An 18,079-nucleotide genomic window follows, 5' to 3' on the forward strand; every position below is an offset into this window, starting at 1 on the left:
CCCAAGAAATAAGGGCGAACCTGGGCGCTGTAGCAGCGGAAAGAGTACCCCAGATGTCCCTAGCCATCTCAGAAGTGAACCACGCAGTAGCCGCGGTAATCTTCCCTGCATGTAGCATAGCTCGATCCACCACCATCCTCGAGGACCACCTCCTATCCTCAAATAGACCAGCATTCCTATCCAGCCAAATATGATAAGTCAAGTGTGCCATCATGATGCCCGCCTCAACAGAATAAGGGCTCCGCATAGAGGCTCTCAACACGTGCATCAGATCCTGAACCGACTCCACCGAATGGGGTAACAGAATAGGAGACCTGCTCCATATCTCTCTAGCCCTGGGACACTGCAATAGAACATGGTCAATGGTCTTCTCGATACCTGAACACCGATCATAGCACTGAGAAATCCGCATGCCCCGTCCGGTTAGCATACCCCTGGTCAGTAGTGTTTGTTTGGTACAATGTTTTTTTTCTCCGGAGTGTCGGTGGAAGTGCGAGAAAGATGAAAAAATGGAAGCAAAAGGCAGCCCGCTCCATCTTGTTGGCCTAGGTTGGAAGATCTCGTTAACATAGACGGCTCCGTTAAGGCCGTAATAGTATTACGAAAGATTCGGCTGAGCTGGCGGTCCCACCGCTCGCCAATCAGGCTCCTCGATGGCACGATCTTTTTATCGGCCTGGGGAGAGGAACAGAGAAACGAAGCGGTAAGCGGAGAGGAATAGAGGATCCCTCCGACTCTTCTCACTCCAAAACCCTACTTTGCCTCCAACTAAACCCCTCCTCCCACTCCCCGCCCCCTTCGATCTCCCTCTCGGAAAGCCCCTCCTCCCTTCCTCCTTCAGTCCTCCACCAATCCTCTCTCCCGTGATCGTCTTCCACTCGATCACTGCGTTGTTTTCGTGGTCCGGCGAAGCGCTGAAGGTCCGTTGCCGCTTCTTCCACTCGTTCTTGCTTGTCGGCCGACGCAGTACGGATTTCTCCTTCCCTAATTTTTCCTTTTTATTGTTTATTTCGCTGTATTTGGCGAAAATTCTCTCAAGATTCTTCTTTTAGGTTTTCCTGATGTTTTTTTTGGTTAGAACTCAATGCATGCAAACTGTAGGATTTTTGAGGAATTATTGTTTCTGTTTTCAATTACCATGCTTTTGTCTAGGATTAAGGTGAAGTGCTTGTTGATTTTCATGCAGTTGTAGATTATCTTCTGTTTTGTCGAGTTTGTTCTTGTTGTTGGTTAGATCCGGAATCAAGCATGCAACTTCTTGTGTGTTTGTTCCGGAATTTTAATACGGTTCATAGTATTATGTGTTCGTCATAATGTATCGTTATTTTTTCTTGTCGAGTCTACTGCAGCTGTAAGTTAGCTTATTGTTTGTTGATGACACTGCAACCATGGATTAGATTCAGTTCCAAGCGTGCATTTTTTTTTTTTGGAAATTTATGGCATGGCTGCGACTGTGTTTTTTTTGTCGTGGAAAGAATATGAGCACATTGCAATATAGGTGGTCTCTTGTTTCTTTGTGGATGCTGGTATTTATCTTAAGTTTTCCTCTTTATTCTTTTCCCCATTATGCGTTCTCTTTATTCGTTTTATTGTGGATTGAATATGGCTTTATCAGACGAGCCTTTTGGAAAATCAGAGCCTTTCCTTCTCCTTCTGTTCTAAAACCTGAGAGGTTCTTGGAATAACCTCCCATCCTTCTCATATCCACTTGAAGTCCACTCTTGCAGAAGCTGTAGACAGTGAAAAATCACAGGTTTCTCACTTCCAACTGTATTCTAAACCTAGGAACCTCACCACTATCTCCCTGCTGAAAAGCCTGTTCTAGTTTCTCCTTTTTTTCTTTTTTTTTTCCAACTGTATTCTAAACCTAGGAACCTCACCACTATCACCATTTTAAGGCTCTTCTTCCTACTAAGAAGCTACCTTGATCTTTCTCCAGGCGCAATTATTTAAAAGACTATAGGTGGCAGACTGGCAGCTAGGGTCTGCCTTGTGCTGAAGCACTTGGTTGGTGCCTATGTGGGTGCCTAAAGGTCAAGGTGGCCCAGCAATTATGACTTAAAAGTAAATAGTAAATAAAAGGAGAGCTAACAAAGATGCTTATAATTAATAAATTCAGACAACTTATCAAAAAAGATGTAATAAGTCAATGGGAACCATCAACTTGTCCACATACAATAATGATTTACAAAACAATCTTGTCCAACATTCTCAAACAAGACACAAAATGTTAAAACGGGTGTTTAGGCAGCCTTGCCTAGGTAGATTGCCTAGGTGGTCATCTCTCAAGGAAGGAAACTAGGGTCATTTATAAGGATCATTTGTTTAGCTAATTCTTCCTATATATTGTTCAAGTGTTTCATCTCGGCGATGATTTATCATAAAAGTTCAAGCATACTAGGTTTAAGATATTTACTTATAAATCGGTTCTTACTTGTAGGTTCTAGGAATTCTACATGAAGGGAATTTTCTAATGAGGGAAATTATTTCCATGATTGTTTTTTATTACAATGCTTGACGATGTAAAAGGAAAATCTCGTAGAATAATAACAAAGCTTGTGATGTTGTACGGCTTAGGATGTTAGACAAAAAATGGGTTTAGGAAAACAATTTGGGTGTGGTAAAAATGACATGTTGAGATGGACATATGGTAAAACTAGAAAAGAAAAACTGAGAAATGAGTATATTAGAGGAGTTGATTGAGATGGTATAGCATGTGCCTCAACGAGTTGAGGGAGGCCTAGTAAAGAAGAGTTGGTTTAATTTATGCTAAAAGATGCAAGTGGAGGAGAGGAAGGAAGACCTAAGTTAATCCATATGGAAGTTGTGAGAAATGATATAGAAAAGCTTGAAATAACACCAAATTTGGCTTTAAATAAAAATTCTTGGTGAATGAGGATTCATAAATCCAATCTCCAATAGTTTGAGCAAGGCTTAAGGTTATGCTTATGGTTTCTCATGGGTTTATCATTAATGTTTCAGCATACATGATATAAGCTCTTTATTTATAAATTGGTTCTTGCTTGTAGGTTGTAGGAGTTCTATATCAATGGAATTGATTCCAATGAGAGAAACTATTTCCATAATTGCTTTTTTATTACAATGTTTGGTGAAATTTCATAGAACCATAATAAGGCTTGCGATGTTGTATGGCTTAGAATGTTAGACAACAAAAAGAGTGTAGGAAAACAAGTTGGGTGTAGTAGAAATAGATGTGTTTTGAGATGGATCTGTGGTAAAACTAGGAAGGATATATTGATAAATGAGTATATTAGAGGAGGTTTTTAAGTTGCATAAATTAAGGGCAAAGTGATCAAGAGTCGATTGAAATGGTATGGCATGTATAATGAAGAGTCGAGAGAGCTCCAGTAAGAAGAGCTGCTTTAATTTGTGTTGAAGGATGCAAGTCGAGGGGAGGAAGGAAGACGTAAGTTCATCTCTATGGAAGTTGTGAAAAATGATATAGAAAAGTTTGAAATAACACTAGATGTGGCTTTAAATAAAATTTCATGGTGAATGAGGCTTCATAAAGCTGATCTCAAATAGTTTTAGTAAGGCTGAATGGTTATGATTTATCATGGGATTTGGTTGCCATTTGGAAGACTGAAATTAGTTCTTGTTTCAAGTAGTGAAATATTAGGTTTTTAGAGGGCAAGATTGATTTACACTATGGTTTTAAATAGTTAGTACGATATTGTCGGTATTGATTGGGGTATGACCATTATGGTCGGATCCATATGGTACAACTGATTTGACATCGCAAGCATGTATCATACTGTTTTGATAGTATTTGATTTCTTTATTATGGTTTTTGATGGGTAGCTTTTAGATTAGAAATAGTCTTGTAATGAGACTATGGTTGTGAATATGCAAAAGAGTAACCAAATGCCTATGTTTTTGATCTTTCAGATGATTGTTTTTTCTCTATATTAGGAAGCTCTTTTCAACAAATGCTTGGATAGTTTTATCTAAGGCTTAGTCTTTTGACATTTGAAGTGCTTTGGTTCTATTTGATTTTCTATATGCAATTGCATCTTACATAATGTTATGTAAAGGAAAAGGTATTTGAAGGAAGTTAGAAGTCATCACAAAACATATATTGAGCTAGTTTTATCTAAGGCTTAGTTTTCTGACATATGAAGTGTTTTTCTTAAATATGATTGTCAATATGCAATGGTAATTCACGTAAAAGGACAAGGTATTTGGAGCAAGTTGGAAGTCATCTCAAATTCTCACTTGGGTTCTTATATATTGGATATTTTAATGTTGGAAACTTAGGTTGAGTTTGTTATTATTGCCAGTTTTAGTTTTTTAAAAATTGAAACTTAATTTTTGTATTTTTTTGGGAAAATTAGAAATTGAAATCCATTTGGTAACAATGATGCTAGAGGAACAATTGCGATGGACGCATCGACAATGGTGATGGCAATGGTGGCGGTGGTGATGGTGGTGGCCACCATGGGGGGTGTTGTGGTGGTCACCATGGGGAGGTTGTGGTGGCGGTGATGGTAGTGGCCACCACGGTAGAGGTGGTGGCATGGTAAAAAGTTTAACCAATTTCTTTTTGCTAGTTCTCATCATGGTACGTCATACCACACCGAACTGGATAATACAAGATGTATTGTACCGTACCAGTTCGATTATGTATATGGTACGGGGTGTGTACCGATACTCGGTATGCCGAATCAGCCCCCGTACTGAGCGTACAGACACAGTGATAGGGTGGCACCAGTATGGGGCCCGGTATCGAGACAGTGCATCTCGGTTCTCATAGCTTTTACTTTTTTCAAAAATTGGACAAGAGGTTCTGAAAACATAAAAATGAAAACCAAACGGGTATTTTACTTTTGTTTTTGTGTTTTGGTTTTAAAAATTGAAAACAAAAAACAAACACAATACCAAGGAGGGCCTTAGTTATTTGGTCATTTGAATGTGAATGATATTTTCATTAAATATAGAATTAGGAGAATGACTTGAAATCAAGAGTTAAAAGTATTAATATGTTACTAGCATTGACATTTTTATCGTATAGACTGGTAAGGAAAAGTCTTGTTTGAACACACAGTACACCTTTGGTGCCAACAAAGGAAAATAGAAGGGAAATACTGTATGTGGGTTCACATACCATGAATTGGTGCTTAAGCTCCTTGCTTGAAGTAAGATATATAATGTTGTGAAAACTGGATTGACATGCTGGCCCATTGGCTGACAAATGGGATAAGAATGCTGCCTTAAGGTGCAATTTGAGTGCAATGAGTGAATCTTTGCCAATTGATTGAAGAAAGGAAATCAAGAAACCTTTGTTTTACTTGAAAAAATGATATTTATTTGGACACTTTGAGTTTTGTTTTGCAGGATGGTTGATGCTTTCTGCATGGAGATACAGTTATAGTTTTTGGAAGACGAGTTTGAGGCCATAAGCTCATTGACATTTTTATTGTATAGACTGGTAAGGAAAAGTCTTGTTTGAACACACAGTACACCTTTGGTGCCAACAAAGGAAAATAGAAGGGAAATACTGTATGTGGGTTCACATACCATGAATTGGTGCTTAAGCTCCTTGCTTGAAGTAAGATATATAATGTTGTAAAAACTGGATTGACATGCTGGCCCATTGGCTGACAAATGGGATAAGAATGCTGCCTTAAGGTGCAATTTGAATGCAATGAGTGAATCTTTGCCAATTGATTGAAGAAAGGAAATCAAGAAACCTTTGTTTTACTTGAAAAAATGATATTTATTTGGACACTTTGAGTTTTGTTTTGCAGGATGGTTGATGCTTTCTGCATGGAGATACAGTTATAGTTTTTGGAAGACGAGTTTGAGGCCATAAGCTCCTATTAAGAGGTGTTGTTGGGGAAGTGATGCAATCCAACTTGAGGATCAAGCATTAATGTTGAGAAAGAAGAGATTCAGGAGCAAAAGTATAAAGTTTTGAATCAATTTGCTACTATTTTTGTTTAATTTTTCTTATTTTCAGTTATTGCCAATCTTAGATCTGATATTTTAGGTGTTTAGATTGGTTATTTTGATTAATTTAAGTGTCTAGTTGATGGACAACCTAGATTAGATCTAGAAATGGTCTCTAAGGTTTAGTTCCCTGCTTTGATTTTGCCAAGTCAGCAGCCTTAGGCATTCAGCCATAAAAGGAGCCAACCATGTAATTGGGCGCGACATCATCTTAAGTGAGAAAGAGTGAAGCCGTATGCTTGCTATAATGTTCTATATGGACTAGATAGGCCTTTGCTCCTTTTACCCATCCAGTTGTCAAAAGCAATGGTTTTATATGTTCTGTCCACCACTGGATATATTAGGGAGTCCTAGTGTCTGTGGGATCAAACTAAGTTTTCTTTTGGCTCATTGTAAGGACTCATAATGGTGTATACAAATTAGTTCTTGCACAGATTTGATAATTTGAAGGATGATTTGTTATGCTCTTTATGCTTCAAGTCAGTGAACTATATGATAAAAAATTGCATTGAAAGCCATAAGATGCTAGTAGTACTCCAATTGATGAGTTCTTCAAAAAGAACATTACGAAGGGATCTTCATATTCATCCTGCGTAACTAAAGATATTGGTTAATGAGATGCTCTGCATGATGATTCCTCAACTTGTAGGCCACTTGATTTTTCTGTTATCTTTTTATGAATTTCTTCTACTTGAGGGGCTTCAACTTGATTGGCTGTGATGTGATGAACCTTGTAATTTACACGATTGTCTTCAATTTCTTCATCAATAGCTGAAACTTGTTTGTCTTCATCTTTCTTGCATATTGACTTCGTTGAAATTGGAGTAGGTGTTGTGCATGTTTGATAAGGCTTTGGATGTGGCTCCACCACATGCAATTTCCAAGTGATCATATGTTGATGATCATATTGCACAACCGACCACCCATTGTACGTCTCATCCAAAAAATTCTCTCTCTCCAATTTGTATGATTCCTTGTAAGGAAATTTGAGGTCATAAGGAGATCACCGATCATGTCAATTAACTAGAGTGTTACTAGGTCTAAGAATCCCAGATTGCTTCAACCGGTTAGCTAAGTCAGTGACAACATGTTGTGAGTTGCATGAACTCTAGACGACTCACGATCCCATCAATCGGTGCAATGGATTTCTCACAACTTTCTCTTTGATCGGCATTGGTTCTTTCACGCTCAAACATGTCCATGACTCCACGAGCACTTGACGAGGCTGCGGTACCAAATAAGACAAATGAGTAAGGACAGGAATCTAAGGAGTGACCCTAGATTTCATCGAATCAACCATGAGAAGAAATTTATTCATAATTTAGAGAAAATACATCAATAAATTCGTATGTATGGCTTCTGCAATCTATAATGACAATTTATAGAACTACACGTGAATCAACTAGGACACTTAAAATAATTTCCTAACCAATAACAACCTAGGACTTCTAATTCAACCCAGAAACTACATGAAAAATTTCCTAAAATGACACAAACTTAACACTTATCCCATTTTGAAAATTTAAGCCAACTTTTGACCCTCATAATGACCAACCAAGCTAAATCTCAAAACATAAAACTTGTAGGACTCAATCTTAGAGTCAGCTTACTGTATAACTAAAGTTATACCTTTTGAATTATAGTTGACTCAAAAGACCAAAAAATTAACAAAAATCCTAATTCTAATAATATTCTTGATTTTCCTCAATATTCCAACTTGCTTATGTGTAATAGATCTTCTATATGGAGTTTGTATGTATTCTTGTAGCTCATCATTGGAGATTCATACTGAAGAGGGAAGTTCAAATGGTAATTTTGGTGGTGGGGTGATCTAGAATAGTATTGTTGAATACTGAAGTTCAAAATTTAGCATTTAAATGTACTTTATATGTTTTATTGAAATATTGAGAGGAGGGGGGGGACTTCAACAATTGGCTTATTAACATGTAGATTTTTCTTGATAACTTCTAAGGAGTAGATTAATGGAGTTCGATGGAGGCTCTACTAGATCTTAGTAGTTTTTGGATGGTTATCTTTTCAAAGTAGCAATTAAGTTGGGATTTTGTTATATGTATCTTTTTCTTGTGAATTAAAGTAATCATGATAGCATTTTAGATTCTTTGAGTTTAAGACCAGGTTAAATTAGTTGGTACCAGAGTCGGTGGAACTGTCCTGAATCAGGCAGTTTCGATCGTACCAAGCTGTCCTGGCGGCAGATTGGGACGGTTCTGGCAATGGAAACGAAACCCGTTGCCAGAGGAGGAGAAGAAAAGAGGAAAAGAGAGAGCGAGCGAGCAGCTGGGAGAGGGAGAGGGAGAGGAAAAGAAAGGGAGGCCGACGCTTGGGTAGAATAGGATCCAATGTACAACTCGGTTCCAGATATGTCTAGGTATCCTATTCCACGTGCTCGATTATCTGTAGCAGCATTATGTCCTGAACGACCTTGTGGGATCTGTCTCCTGTACGCAATGCTATCCTTGCAGGTTTTACCAAGTCGTGCACCATGGTTCTTATCCTGTGGCATGACTGAAGTGGGATATCGGTGAAGCAGAGATTATCCTAGGACTATGAATCATAAGCTGTTGTATCATCCTAGCCACCAGATGCATCATCGCTTAAGCCGTCGACATTGCTGCTATGGTGGGATGATCTGTCTCAGAATCTGAGTGAACAGGCTTCTCCTTAACTCTCCAATGGATGTGTAGCTGCCTTTCCTTTTTTCTTTCTTGTTGGCTTGAGCCCTTGCCTTCTTTTCTTGGATGTCCTTAGATGCTTGGCTCTGCTGGAAGGATTGACTGGGCCCTCTACTTTGACTAGATTGGGTATTATGGTAGCCTCTCCTTAGTAACTCTAGATCAAATCACTAGGAGGATGTCTCCAACGTGAAGCCGTGCGATGATTGGCTTCCCTCCACTCCTATGGTTGATCAGCTAGAAGCGAGCATGGAGTATGTTTTGTCTATTACTTTGCATCCACCATAGTCTATTGAGCTACAAAAAATTGATTTGTCGAGGAGGCGACTTTGGCTTATCCAGCTCTGGCTCCTGCTATTGGTCCTTAAGTTAACCAATCATCGGATCCTCTTCATCATGCACGAAGTCGTGAAGTGGATTGTTGTACTTCAGCTTGCTGTTCAATACACGATGCAGATTGCAGTGGACGTACACAAGATCATTGAACCACTTCTGCATGAGACAGTTTTTCTGTTTGCTGTGTATGAAAGCAAAGGTAGGCCAGTTGCGTTCACAACCACTGAAGGAGGCCGTTTGTGATAGGATCTGGATTGCTAGCTGTTTTAGATTCCTGGATAATATGTTGAAGTGGATCAACCATTCGGTTGCAAAATCATTTAAGAAAACTACATATCAGATGCTACCGAATACTAATTGTATAATATCAAAGTAACAATTGTGGTCCATGTCTTAAAATTGGTTTCATTCTCTATTTGCTTTCTATAGCTGGTTGGTCGCCAAAGTTGCCTAAGTTCTCTCTAAACATTTTCGTTTGTAGAGAAGATATATGTTATGTGATGTCAATTATTTATTTGAGCTGACAAAGTTGACAAAATTGGCTCGCCTCTTCCAAACATAGGGTAACGACTCCTAGATTAGGCTCTATCTTATAAGTAATATTGTATAAGGTAGCTAGAAGTTTCTCATCCATACCTACCCTAGGGACATTGTATTGGGACCATGGGTTTAGATAGCTGATAATAAGTTTGTATTTAGTTTAGCATGATAGTTGTACTCAAAATACACAACAACATATGATGAATAGATATATGAGTGAAATTATTTAGTATTTTTTATTTTCAAAAACAATTTTAAATAGAAAATATTCACAAAATTAATGACTTCGGAATAGTGTAACACCCCACCAAGGATGCTACATATATTTTTTTTAGCCCGTGGGCATGCACAAAATGTCACTTATTTTTCAAATTTATTTGAATTTGGATGCATGTCATGATGCGTATGATCATGTCCAAACTTAAATAAATTGACACCAAATTTTGATAGAGTATAGCATGCATACCCCTAGTCAAGCCATTGATTTTATAGTTTTTTTGATAATTATTTTATTTTTTAATTTTTAATTAAAAATAATTTTTTAATATTAAAAATCATAGAGTTAATGGAAAATTATCATTTGGTGTCATTGTATAGATCATCCATAGGTCTATAAGAGTATAACATATTATGAAATCATGCTAAAATTAAAAAAAATGGCATGGTCTCTTTCCATTTTATTATCAATTTTTAGTCTCTAAACAAAAAAAGAAAAAAAAAATGAGGGGGAGAGGCTCATTAGCTGATTTTAGCTTAGATCTGGCTCAATTCTTGCAAAGTCCCACATTTTCTCCTTTTTTTTCAAGATTGTTTTTTTTAAATGAGAGAGCAGTTGAGAAGGTACGGGAGGCCTTCTTAGCCTTCCCCATCTATTATTGAAGCATGAGAGGGGGGGGAGCCAAAATTGGTGCGAATTAGGCTTTGCGTCGGTACTGCTCCAAACTATCCCATTCGGATCGGTTTGCTTGTTGTTTTGAATCGAAGGGGGGAACCATCTTGATTCCCCCTCGGTACGGTTTGGGGTGGTAAAGAGAGCCATGGTGAAACCCTTTGACATAGAATGTCATAGTCTATTAGAATCCTATAACATATGAAACGCTTTTTCTTAAAAAAATTGTTCGTACAAAATCTTTTGAAAATAATTAATGATCAATTATAACAATTTTACCAAAATAATTATCTTTAAATTTTTAAGTAATTGTGTAGCCTCAAGCCTTATGTGTTCGAGTACATCTCTGTTCTAGTATGGATAGTGTGCCATATGGTGGTCTTGATGTTAGATAGCTAGACTCTCACTCATTTTGAATCTAATAAACCGCTATGTTGCTTAGCAAGGTTATTGTTTAGGGTATCATTGCCGGTATATAGGTTTGATTGTAAATTTAGTAACGTTCAAAATACAGCAAGGTGTCCTATGCTTAAGATCAAGATACCACTTGCAAGTGGTGTACCTGGTTCACACCCCAATCCTTGACAGTGCTTTTCGAGATGGAGTGCCAGTGTTGACTATTCAATGTGACAGCATACCCAAGCGTCAGTGCAAGGACACTCTTGGTGAAAGACTCCAAGAAGTCCTTGTCCATCTCATCAGCCATATATTTGCTATCACAATCTTACCTATAGCTGTAAACACATTTCGAGCACTTAGAAATATCTGATCCTTCTCGTGGTAAACACTCCAACCACTTGGATAAAACCCCTAGAGTACTTGTGGGCTTTTTGCAGCTCCAAGATTGATGTGTGACACATACCTTATATTGTTTATATGATTATGGACCATACAATGCTCACAATTACATGCAAATGGCCTTTAAGGTATACCCTGCAGGTGGATCACTAATGGGAAGTTTGTTGAACTTGTGCATTAGTTGAGCTGAATTAGGTTCAAGCTGGATAATAGAAAAACAACTAGCCTGAGCTCGACATGGCCCCGCTTTGACTTTGAAATATATGACCCAAGCTTAGCCTAGCGGAAAAGGAAGGGTGCGGCCTGACTTGACCTGGGCAAGATGGGTTGGTTAGGCTTGGCCTAACTAACTTGGGTTGGCCTGAGACGAACTAGCCTGGTCCCGGCTTGATTGCCCTGCTGCTATAGGTGGCTTGGTTTTCTCTGATGATCGGTGATGTATAGGGAGGGAGAGAGCACGAGAAAGCAGGAATTGGGGGGGTAAGGAGAGAAAGGTGTGTCTGGCACTTTTCTAGGCTGGTTGGCTTTGGAGGCTATTGTGGTCTGGACCCTTTCATGCCTATCACCATTGATCTTCCATCTAGCAGAGGGTTAATGGGGGCAAAGAGAGGATGGGGTAGAAGAGGGTGAGAGGGGGGAGGCACCATGGGGGTTGTTTCACTTGGACACTCATGTCCAGCTCCAAAAAAACCGTGTTGGTTATGTATCGCTAATGTATCAGACACTTGGATACTTAGGAAGTTATTTGATAGAGAGTTGAACGGTCCTGACAATGAGTTTGATCCTCTATTTTGATGTTAAGAGTGAGTATTTGTTATTTTTAGAGATTATTTAAGAATGTAGGTGCTGAAACAACTTGGTAAATTTCTCATATCTGTAAGTTAATCATGTAATCGGGAAGTTTGAATGAATAACATGTAATTGAAAATCTTAACAAACAATATCTTTTAATAGTTTCTTTTTATTGTTTAAAATATTTAAAGATATAAATTTATAATTAGGTTAAAATCATATTTTATCCTATGTATCCCAGTGTCTCTCTTTTTCCCTTTTGTCGAGTCAGACACTTGGATGCACATCCAAATCCGATTCTTGTATTTGGTGTCCTTGCAACAGGGGGTGGTGGGAGGGGCTGAGGGAGAGAGAGGATGCAGGCGGCAAGGGGAATCTATCATGTTAAAGGTTGAATGAAGTGATGGTGAGGCGGGGATAGGGGGCAGTGATGGTGAGGGTAGAGGAGTGGGGAGAGTTAGGGATTTCCCAAGTCTCCCTTTTCTGTCCATCAGTCCTCCCATCTTTCCCCTAATAAATGATATATTTTATATAACTATTGTATAAGTATAAAAGTATATTTACTATTTGGGCTAGGCTAGGCTAGCCTAGGTCAAAAAATATCGAGCCTGAGCCTATCCTATTTCAAATGGTGCTTAAAAATTGAGGCCCGGCCTGGCCTGTCAGGCCTAAAACTGCAGCATGGGCCTGACAAAAATCTGGTTAGGCTAGGCTGTTTTTTGTCAGGTCTAAAGTTTATGAGCAGGATGGACATCCTAATGAATAAAGTGGGAAGTGAAAAAAAAGGGGGCCTCACTGATATGTATGTTTTTCTTCCTTTTTCAGCATAATGATCTGAGATTTCCTTTCTCAAAAGTAGAAACAGTTCATGATCTGGATGTCTTCTTTCTTTTTTTGTTGGTTGTTTATTTGGAGCCTCCATGCAAATTTGGCACCATAGTGCCTTCTTCCAGGCTATAACCATGCGCATCATTTTTTTTTAATTATTACACAAAGAAAAGAACACTCTTTTTTTCTACCAAAACATGGAATGTCTCTTTTTCTGGTATTGATCACAGAATGGTTCTCAGTTCCTGAATGTTGTAAGTTTTGTGGTGGCTGATCAAATGAGTTTGTCAGATTTAGTATTTTGGGACTTGATGCTGTACGTTCCGATACTTCAGCTGCTAATGAGTTCTGTTTGTATTAAGGTTAAGTTTTCATAACCTAATATAAGGCTTTTGATGTTTGAACAATTTCTGTAGGTGTACTGCCTTGCTGTTTTCTGATGTATAGTTTCTATTTAGATTTGTTTTATGTCTTTATTAGTTTTGCGTAATTTTCTGCAGCTAGTGTTTGTCGTTCATAAGAAATTTTGATTCAGTCTCTTTGTAAAATTTTATGCATCTCTATCTCTTAGCTCTTTTTCTTCCCTTTTAAACTGAATGTTAAGGAAATTGAATATGGTTCCTTATTTTTTGGAATTGCAGGTTCCTATTAGTATCATCTTTCTAGATCTGTTATTGAATAGCAACATCTTTAAGTATGTCACTGGATGATCTGATAAGGCGCAGTAATGGTGAGAGAGGGAGAGGCCGAGGCCATGGGAGGGGCCGTGGTTGGGGCCGGGGACGTGGTGGCACCTTTCGTGGAAGGGCATCAGGGATGCTAAGTCGAGGGCCTCTCGGAGTTAATATTCGGCCATCTCCATACACAGTCGCCAAGGCAAGCCCAAAACTAATGTTGTTTTCTTGCATATGTTCAAGAATCTGAAAAACTGTAGAATTCCAAACATGAAGGAGAAGATTCTTGAGTCTTTTATACAGTGAAGCTTTTTACATATGCTTAGTCAAGAGCCTCTCAAGTTAATAGTTGGCCATCTCCATGCACAATCACCAAAGCAAGCCCAAAATTATTGCTGTCTTTTGCATATGCACAAGATTCTGAGTAGTTGTAGAAACCAATCATGAAGGAGAAGATTGCTGAACTTTTTAACATGGAGAGGCTCAAGCAGCTTATGTCAGATGTCTTTCTTTCTTGGTGCATATTCATTATCAATGGATCTTGAGGGGGGGGAGTTTCAAGGAATTGTCTTGCTAAATCAGGAACTCAGCAGTGCGGACCCTCATTTCTAATGCTTGTTCATGGAGTGTTTTTTGTTGAAGTGCATATCCTGGTTCATTTCAGAATTGGAGCTCTCGCAAGTAGCTTATCATCAGCATATGTGATATGGGTGGATTTCTCTACTTCCATTTGTTATCTGTATGCTTTGTATGCTATTTGGTTTGGGTTTAGTTAATGGCTCATACACAAGTATACATCTTTATTGCTAGCTATATTGCTGAGTTTTTTTTCCTGTCGTCCAAAGGTTGAATTAAAATATACTAATTTCCTCGCCAAGTATGCTGTGTTGATGAGTTTGGGGTTTTGTGCTAACACAATCATTCTGCAATATGGACATTTGCTCTCATGTTTGTCAGTCCTTCAGCAAAGCAAAAGATATGATACAGAGGCATGATCTATTTGATGATAGCATGGTAGCTGCTGGGCTTTCAGGATTTGAAATGGGTACAAAACTGTACATTTCGAACTTGGATTATGGGGTGTCTAATGAAGATATGAAGGTAAGCTGAACCCTTGAAGCAGGTAATGTATTTGAGGTCATTCTCTTCCTATTGAGAGTCAAGCTTATCATTTCAAGAATTTATTCTGACTGGAATCAGGAGCTGTTTTCGGAGGTTGGTGAGCTTAGGCGGTGTGCTGTTCATTATGACAGAAATGGTCGTCCAACTGTGGGTTTCTTGTCTTCTCTCCCTTTTCTACATTTGAAGTGCCTAATGTTTGTATTTTCTATTTAAAGCACGTGGTCTGTGATAGAAGTTGTCTCTTAGATTATTGAAATTGTCATTTTAGAAAAATCGGAAACACATCATAAATGTAGAATCTTATTTTGTTTGATATATTGAATTGGGAGGACTACTCTTTGCTTGAGCTGATGAAATTTTGATTTTCAATTGGGAAAATAATTGTCATTGCTGGTGTTATACTCAATCTTTTTGGGTAAAGAATTTGTTTTCTGTTGTTATTGTCAACTATTTTCCTTTTGTTCTGTTAATTTCAGGTTTTGTTGTCTGGACACTTTACCTTAGCCTCAAGTACTTGTACCCAACAATTAGTCCAGGTTGCAGTTATAACACTTGGGTAAGGTCCTTAAGAAGAAACTCGTAGGTACTAAAAGGGTACAACCAAGGTTCACCATTTCGGTACCGGGCCCTACACTGGTACCATCCTATGACAATGTCGATATGCGGTTCAGTACAGTACAACTCGGTGTATTAAGTGTCAGTACGGTATGGTACTGTATATTGTTTGGTACCGTTATGATATGGTACGCTTGATATGGTATGGTACCGATTGGTATGGCAAACCTTGGTGCAACCCTTGACAAGCTGTATCCTAGTAACTTGGCTTTCAAATTGTGTCATAATTTCTTTCTTCTTTGTAAGAAATTGTCATGTTAGGGAAAAACCATATGGAAAAACAATGCAGCATAGAATGGAATATCCTATACCCTGATTTCTTGGAGGGACAATGTTACCCTAGGATTGAACCTTCTAATAACTGGTTTTCATTCCTGAGTTTTTAATCAAAGGAGAAGAGAACCCAAAATAAATAGACATTTGAGTTTAAATGAGAAATAGACTGTTACTTTGGTCTATGTGCTTGTAATTTGGAGACAGTCAATCTTTTTGTTACCTTTGATGAGAATAGATGCATTCTAACAATTATTGCTCATACTATGGGGCTTGACATGATATATCTGATAAAACTGGTCTCTGTCTGCCAAAATATTCTAATTTAAAAGCCTTATGGTTGAGTTTTCACATATGGTTTTCTCTGTGACTAGGGGCCATCCATATTACTTTTCCTTGGTGTGCATAAATTACACTAAATTCTAGTGCATTTTTGCACTAGTGGAAAACATCTAGCTAACGGAGAAAGAAGACGAATGGTAGGGGATGTCAAAATCTTTCAGCTCTACAAGTCATGTGTGCTAGGGGTATTTCACTAAAATCAGGCGGGCTATATGAAGGATTATGCTCATTTACATGACACATTTCTCAGGGTCATTTATACCACTTAATTAAGAGAAATTTGTAATTGAAGAGGAAAGATTTGTTCTCTCCCTCTCTCTCTCTCTCATTTTGTAACTTCAAGGCCACCAACTTATTTTTCTTGTACTTGAACTGCATTTATGATTACTAGTTACATTACATGTGCGTTTGCACATAAAGCTCCAAAATAGCGGCAAAATTTAGTGCTTAAAATTACATAATAAACAGTAATGTGTGGAAGCAAATTATTCTAAAATATCTAGTTCATAAAATTTATAGAAGTCAATGGGTAGTATCTATAAATAACCAGTTTTAAATGAGTATGATGCCAATTTGGTTTTGGGTATTGTTTGGTAGTTTAGTTTCCTTTTCCCAACCATATGATATATCATGTAACATAAGAACAACTGAGAGATAGGAAGCAACCTGATTAACATGCTAACCTGAGTGGATCTTTTTGTTGTCTTCAATCTCCCCCTTGCCATCTTCGGGGTTTATATTGTCGCCATAATAAAGTTAATTGATAGTCTACGGGGCCTCTTAGAAACATAGGTGTATATTTCAAGCAAAAAATCTGAAACTTTATAAATGTACTTTGGAAATAAGAGGAAAGCTTTCGCAAGAAAGGAATATTGACGGTATATTTTTGGCATAATAAATTGCGTTGGCAGTTGTTGGGTTTCTTGGAAGCTAGGGGTATGTCTAGTATTTGGGAATTAGGTGAACAAAGAAATATTGGAAGTATATCTTGGGCATGATAAGCTGAAACTTCGAAAGTGAGCTGTGGAAATAAAAAGAACTAAATAAGTATATTGGGAATAAGGTGAAAGTTTTCACAAGGGAGAAATATTTGCATTAGTTTTATAGCTTTCAGGATGTGTAGATCTGGAGAGTGGATTGGTTATTTGGACGCACCCATTATTGTTAAAGAATGATTTGAAACAGCCTATTAATCTGAATATTGAATTAGATAAAAAATTATGATTTTCCTGCTATCATGTTTATAAGGTTAAACTTGTCAGATTGGTATTATAAATGTGAATCTTTGAATTACAAAAATCTGTTGGATAATTGCATTTAGATATGTGAAATTAATAATGACAACTGTAGCACAGTACTTGGGAATGATGCTTTAGTTTGAGAAATCAATTCAGATGTGGCGTTGGTTTCAGGGGAAGCCATCCATGACTGGTGTTGTTATTTCATGGTTGTTAGGATATCTTGCTTGCTTTCTAGATTGTAAAACATTTGACTGTTAGTATTGTAACTGTACTTGCATGCTACTCTCCAAATTCTCCAATAGAAACAAATAGATGTACTTCGTAGTAGAATGCAGATGGAAGAAAGGAATAGAATTAATAATTTAATACTTGTTAAGAAGGGAATTAGCTTTTTGTTAGAATATTGAATTAGCATAACAATCTCAATGAGAGAGAGTAGGAGCGAAGGAACTTTCTGATGTTCTAATCTATGGGTATCAAACTTACCATGAATATAGATATCAATTTGGGAATTCTGCTTGCAAGTTGATGCTGCTGATCAATACATGGAGAGGTTCATGTATATGCTGCAATAAAATAATGTAATGCTGAACAACAATATTTTAAGATCTGGTGAGATTCATAACTGGAAAGCAGCAAATTGATAAATGATCTAATTGTATATATTCATGCCAAAGATAGCCCTATTTATCTAAGAAAAACTATATACATATACCTATACATGTATGTATGTAAACATATGTATATACACAGACGCATAGGCATACTTGCATAAATATATGTATGTGTGCATGTAAGTATGCATGCATGCTTGCTGGTTTTTACCATTTATGCATGTAGTACGTATGTATATATACGCTCATGCTGGCGTGTGCTATGCATGCATGGATGAATGCATGCTTGTACTGGCCAGGTACGAACTGTGCTTGGTGGTATGTACTGTATCAGCAACTATGAACTATACTT

General features: G+C 37.8%; 1 protein-coding gene across 5 annotated transcripts in view; it reads left to right on the forward strand.

The window, feature by feature from the left end:
- Nucleotides 1-494: 494 nt before the first annotated feature.
- Nucleotides 495-18,079, forward strand: part of LOC103718968 (THO complex subunit 4D-like) — a 28,559-nt gene continuing 10,974 nt past the window's right edge. The window contains exons 1-6 of one of the 5 annotated variants that reach the window (XM_088714571.2): nucleotides 696-966; nucleotides 5,356-5,449; nucleotides 5,769-5,924; nucleotides 13,488-13,722; nucleotides 14,478-14,621; nucleotides 14,721-14,789. In XM_088714571.2, coding sequence (XP_088570697.1) covers nucleotides 13,543-13,722; nucleotides 14,478-14,621; nucleotides 14,721-14,789 — 393 coding nt within the window. In that variant the 5' untranslated portion in view covers nucleotides 696-966; nucleotides 5,356-5,449; nucleotides 5,769-5,924; nucleotides 13,488-13,542. Of the gene's footprint in view, nucleotides 967-5,355; nucleotides 5,450-5,768; nucleotides 5,925-13,487; nucleotides 14,231-14,477; nucleotides 14,622-14,720; nucleotides 14,790-18,079 lie in introns of those variants that run through there. The other 4 variants (XM_008807996.6, XM_088714574.2, XM_088714572.2 and 1 more) reach the window with 4 other exon arrangements.

The sequence above is a fragment of the Phoenix dactylifera genome, chromosome 18, assembly GCF_051530095.1.
Source record: "Phoenix dactylifera cultivar Ajwa chromosome 18, Ajwa_hap1_PhDact_Kaust_v1.1, whole genome shotgun sequence".
NCBI lineage: Eukaryota > Viridiplantae > Streptophyta > Magnoliopsida > Arecales > Arecaceae > Phoenix > Phoenix dactylifera.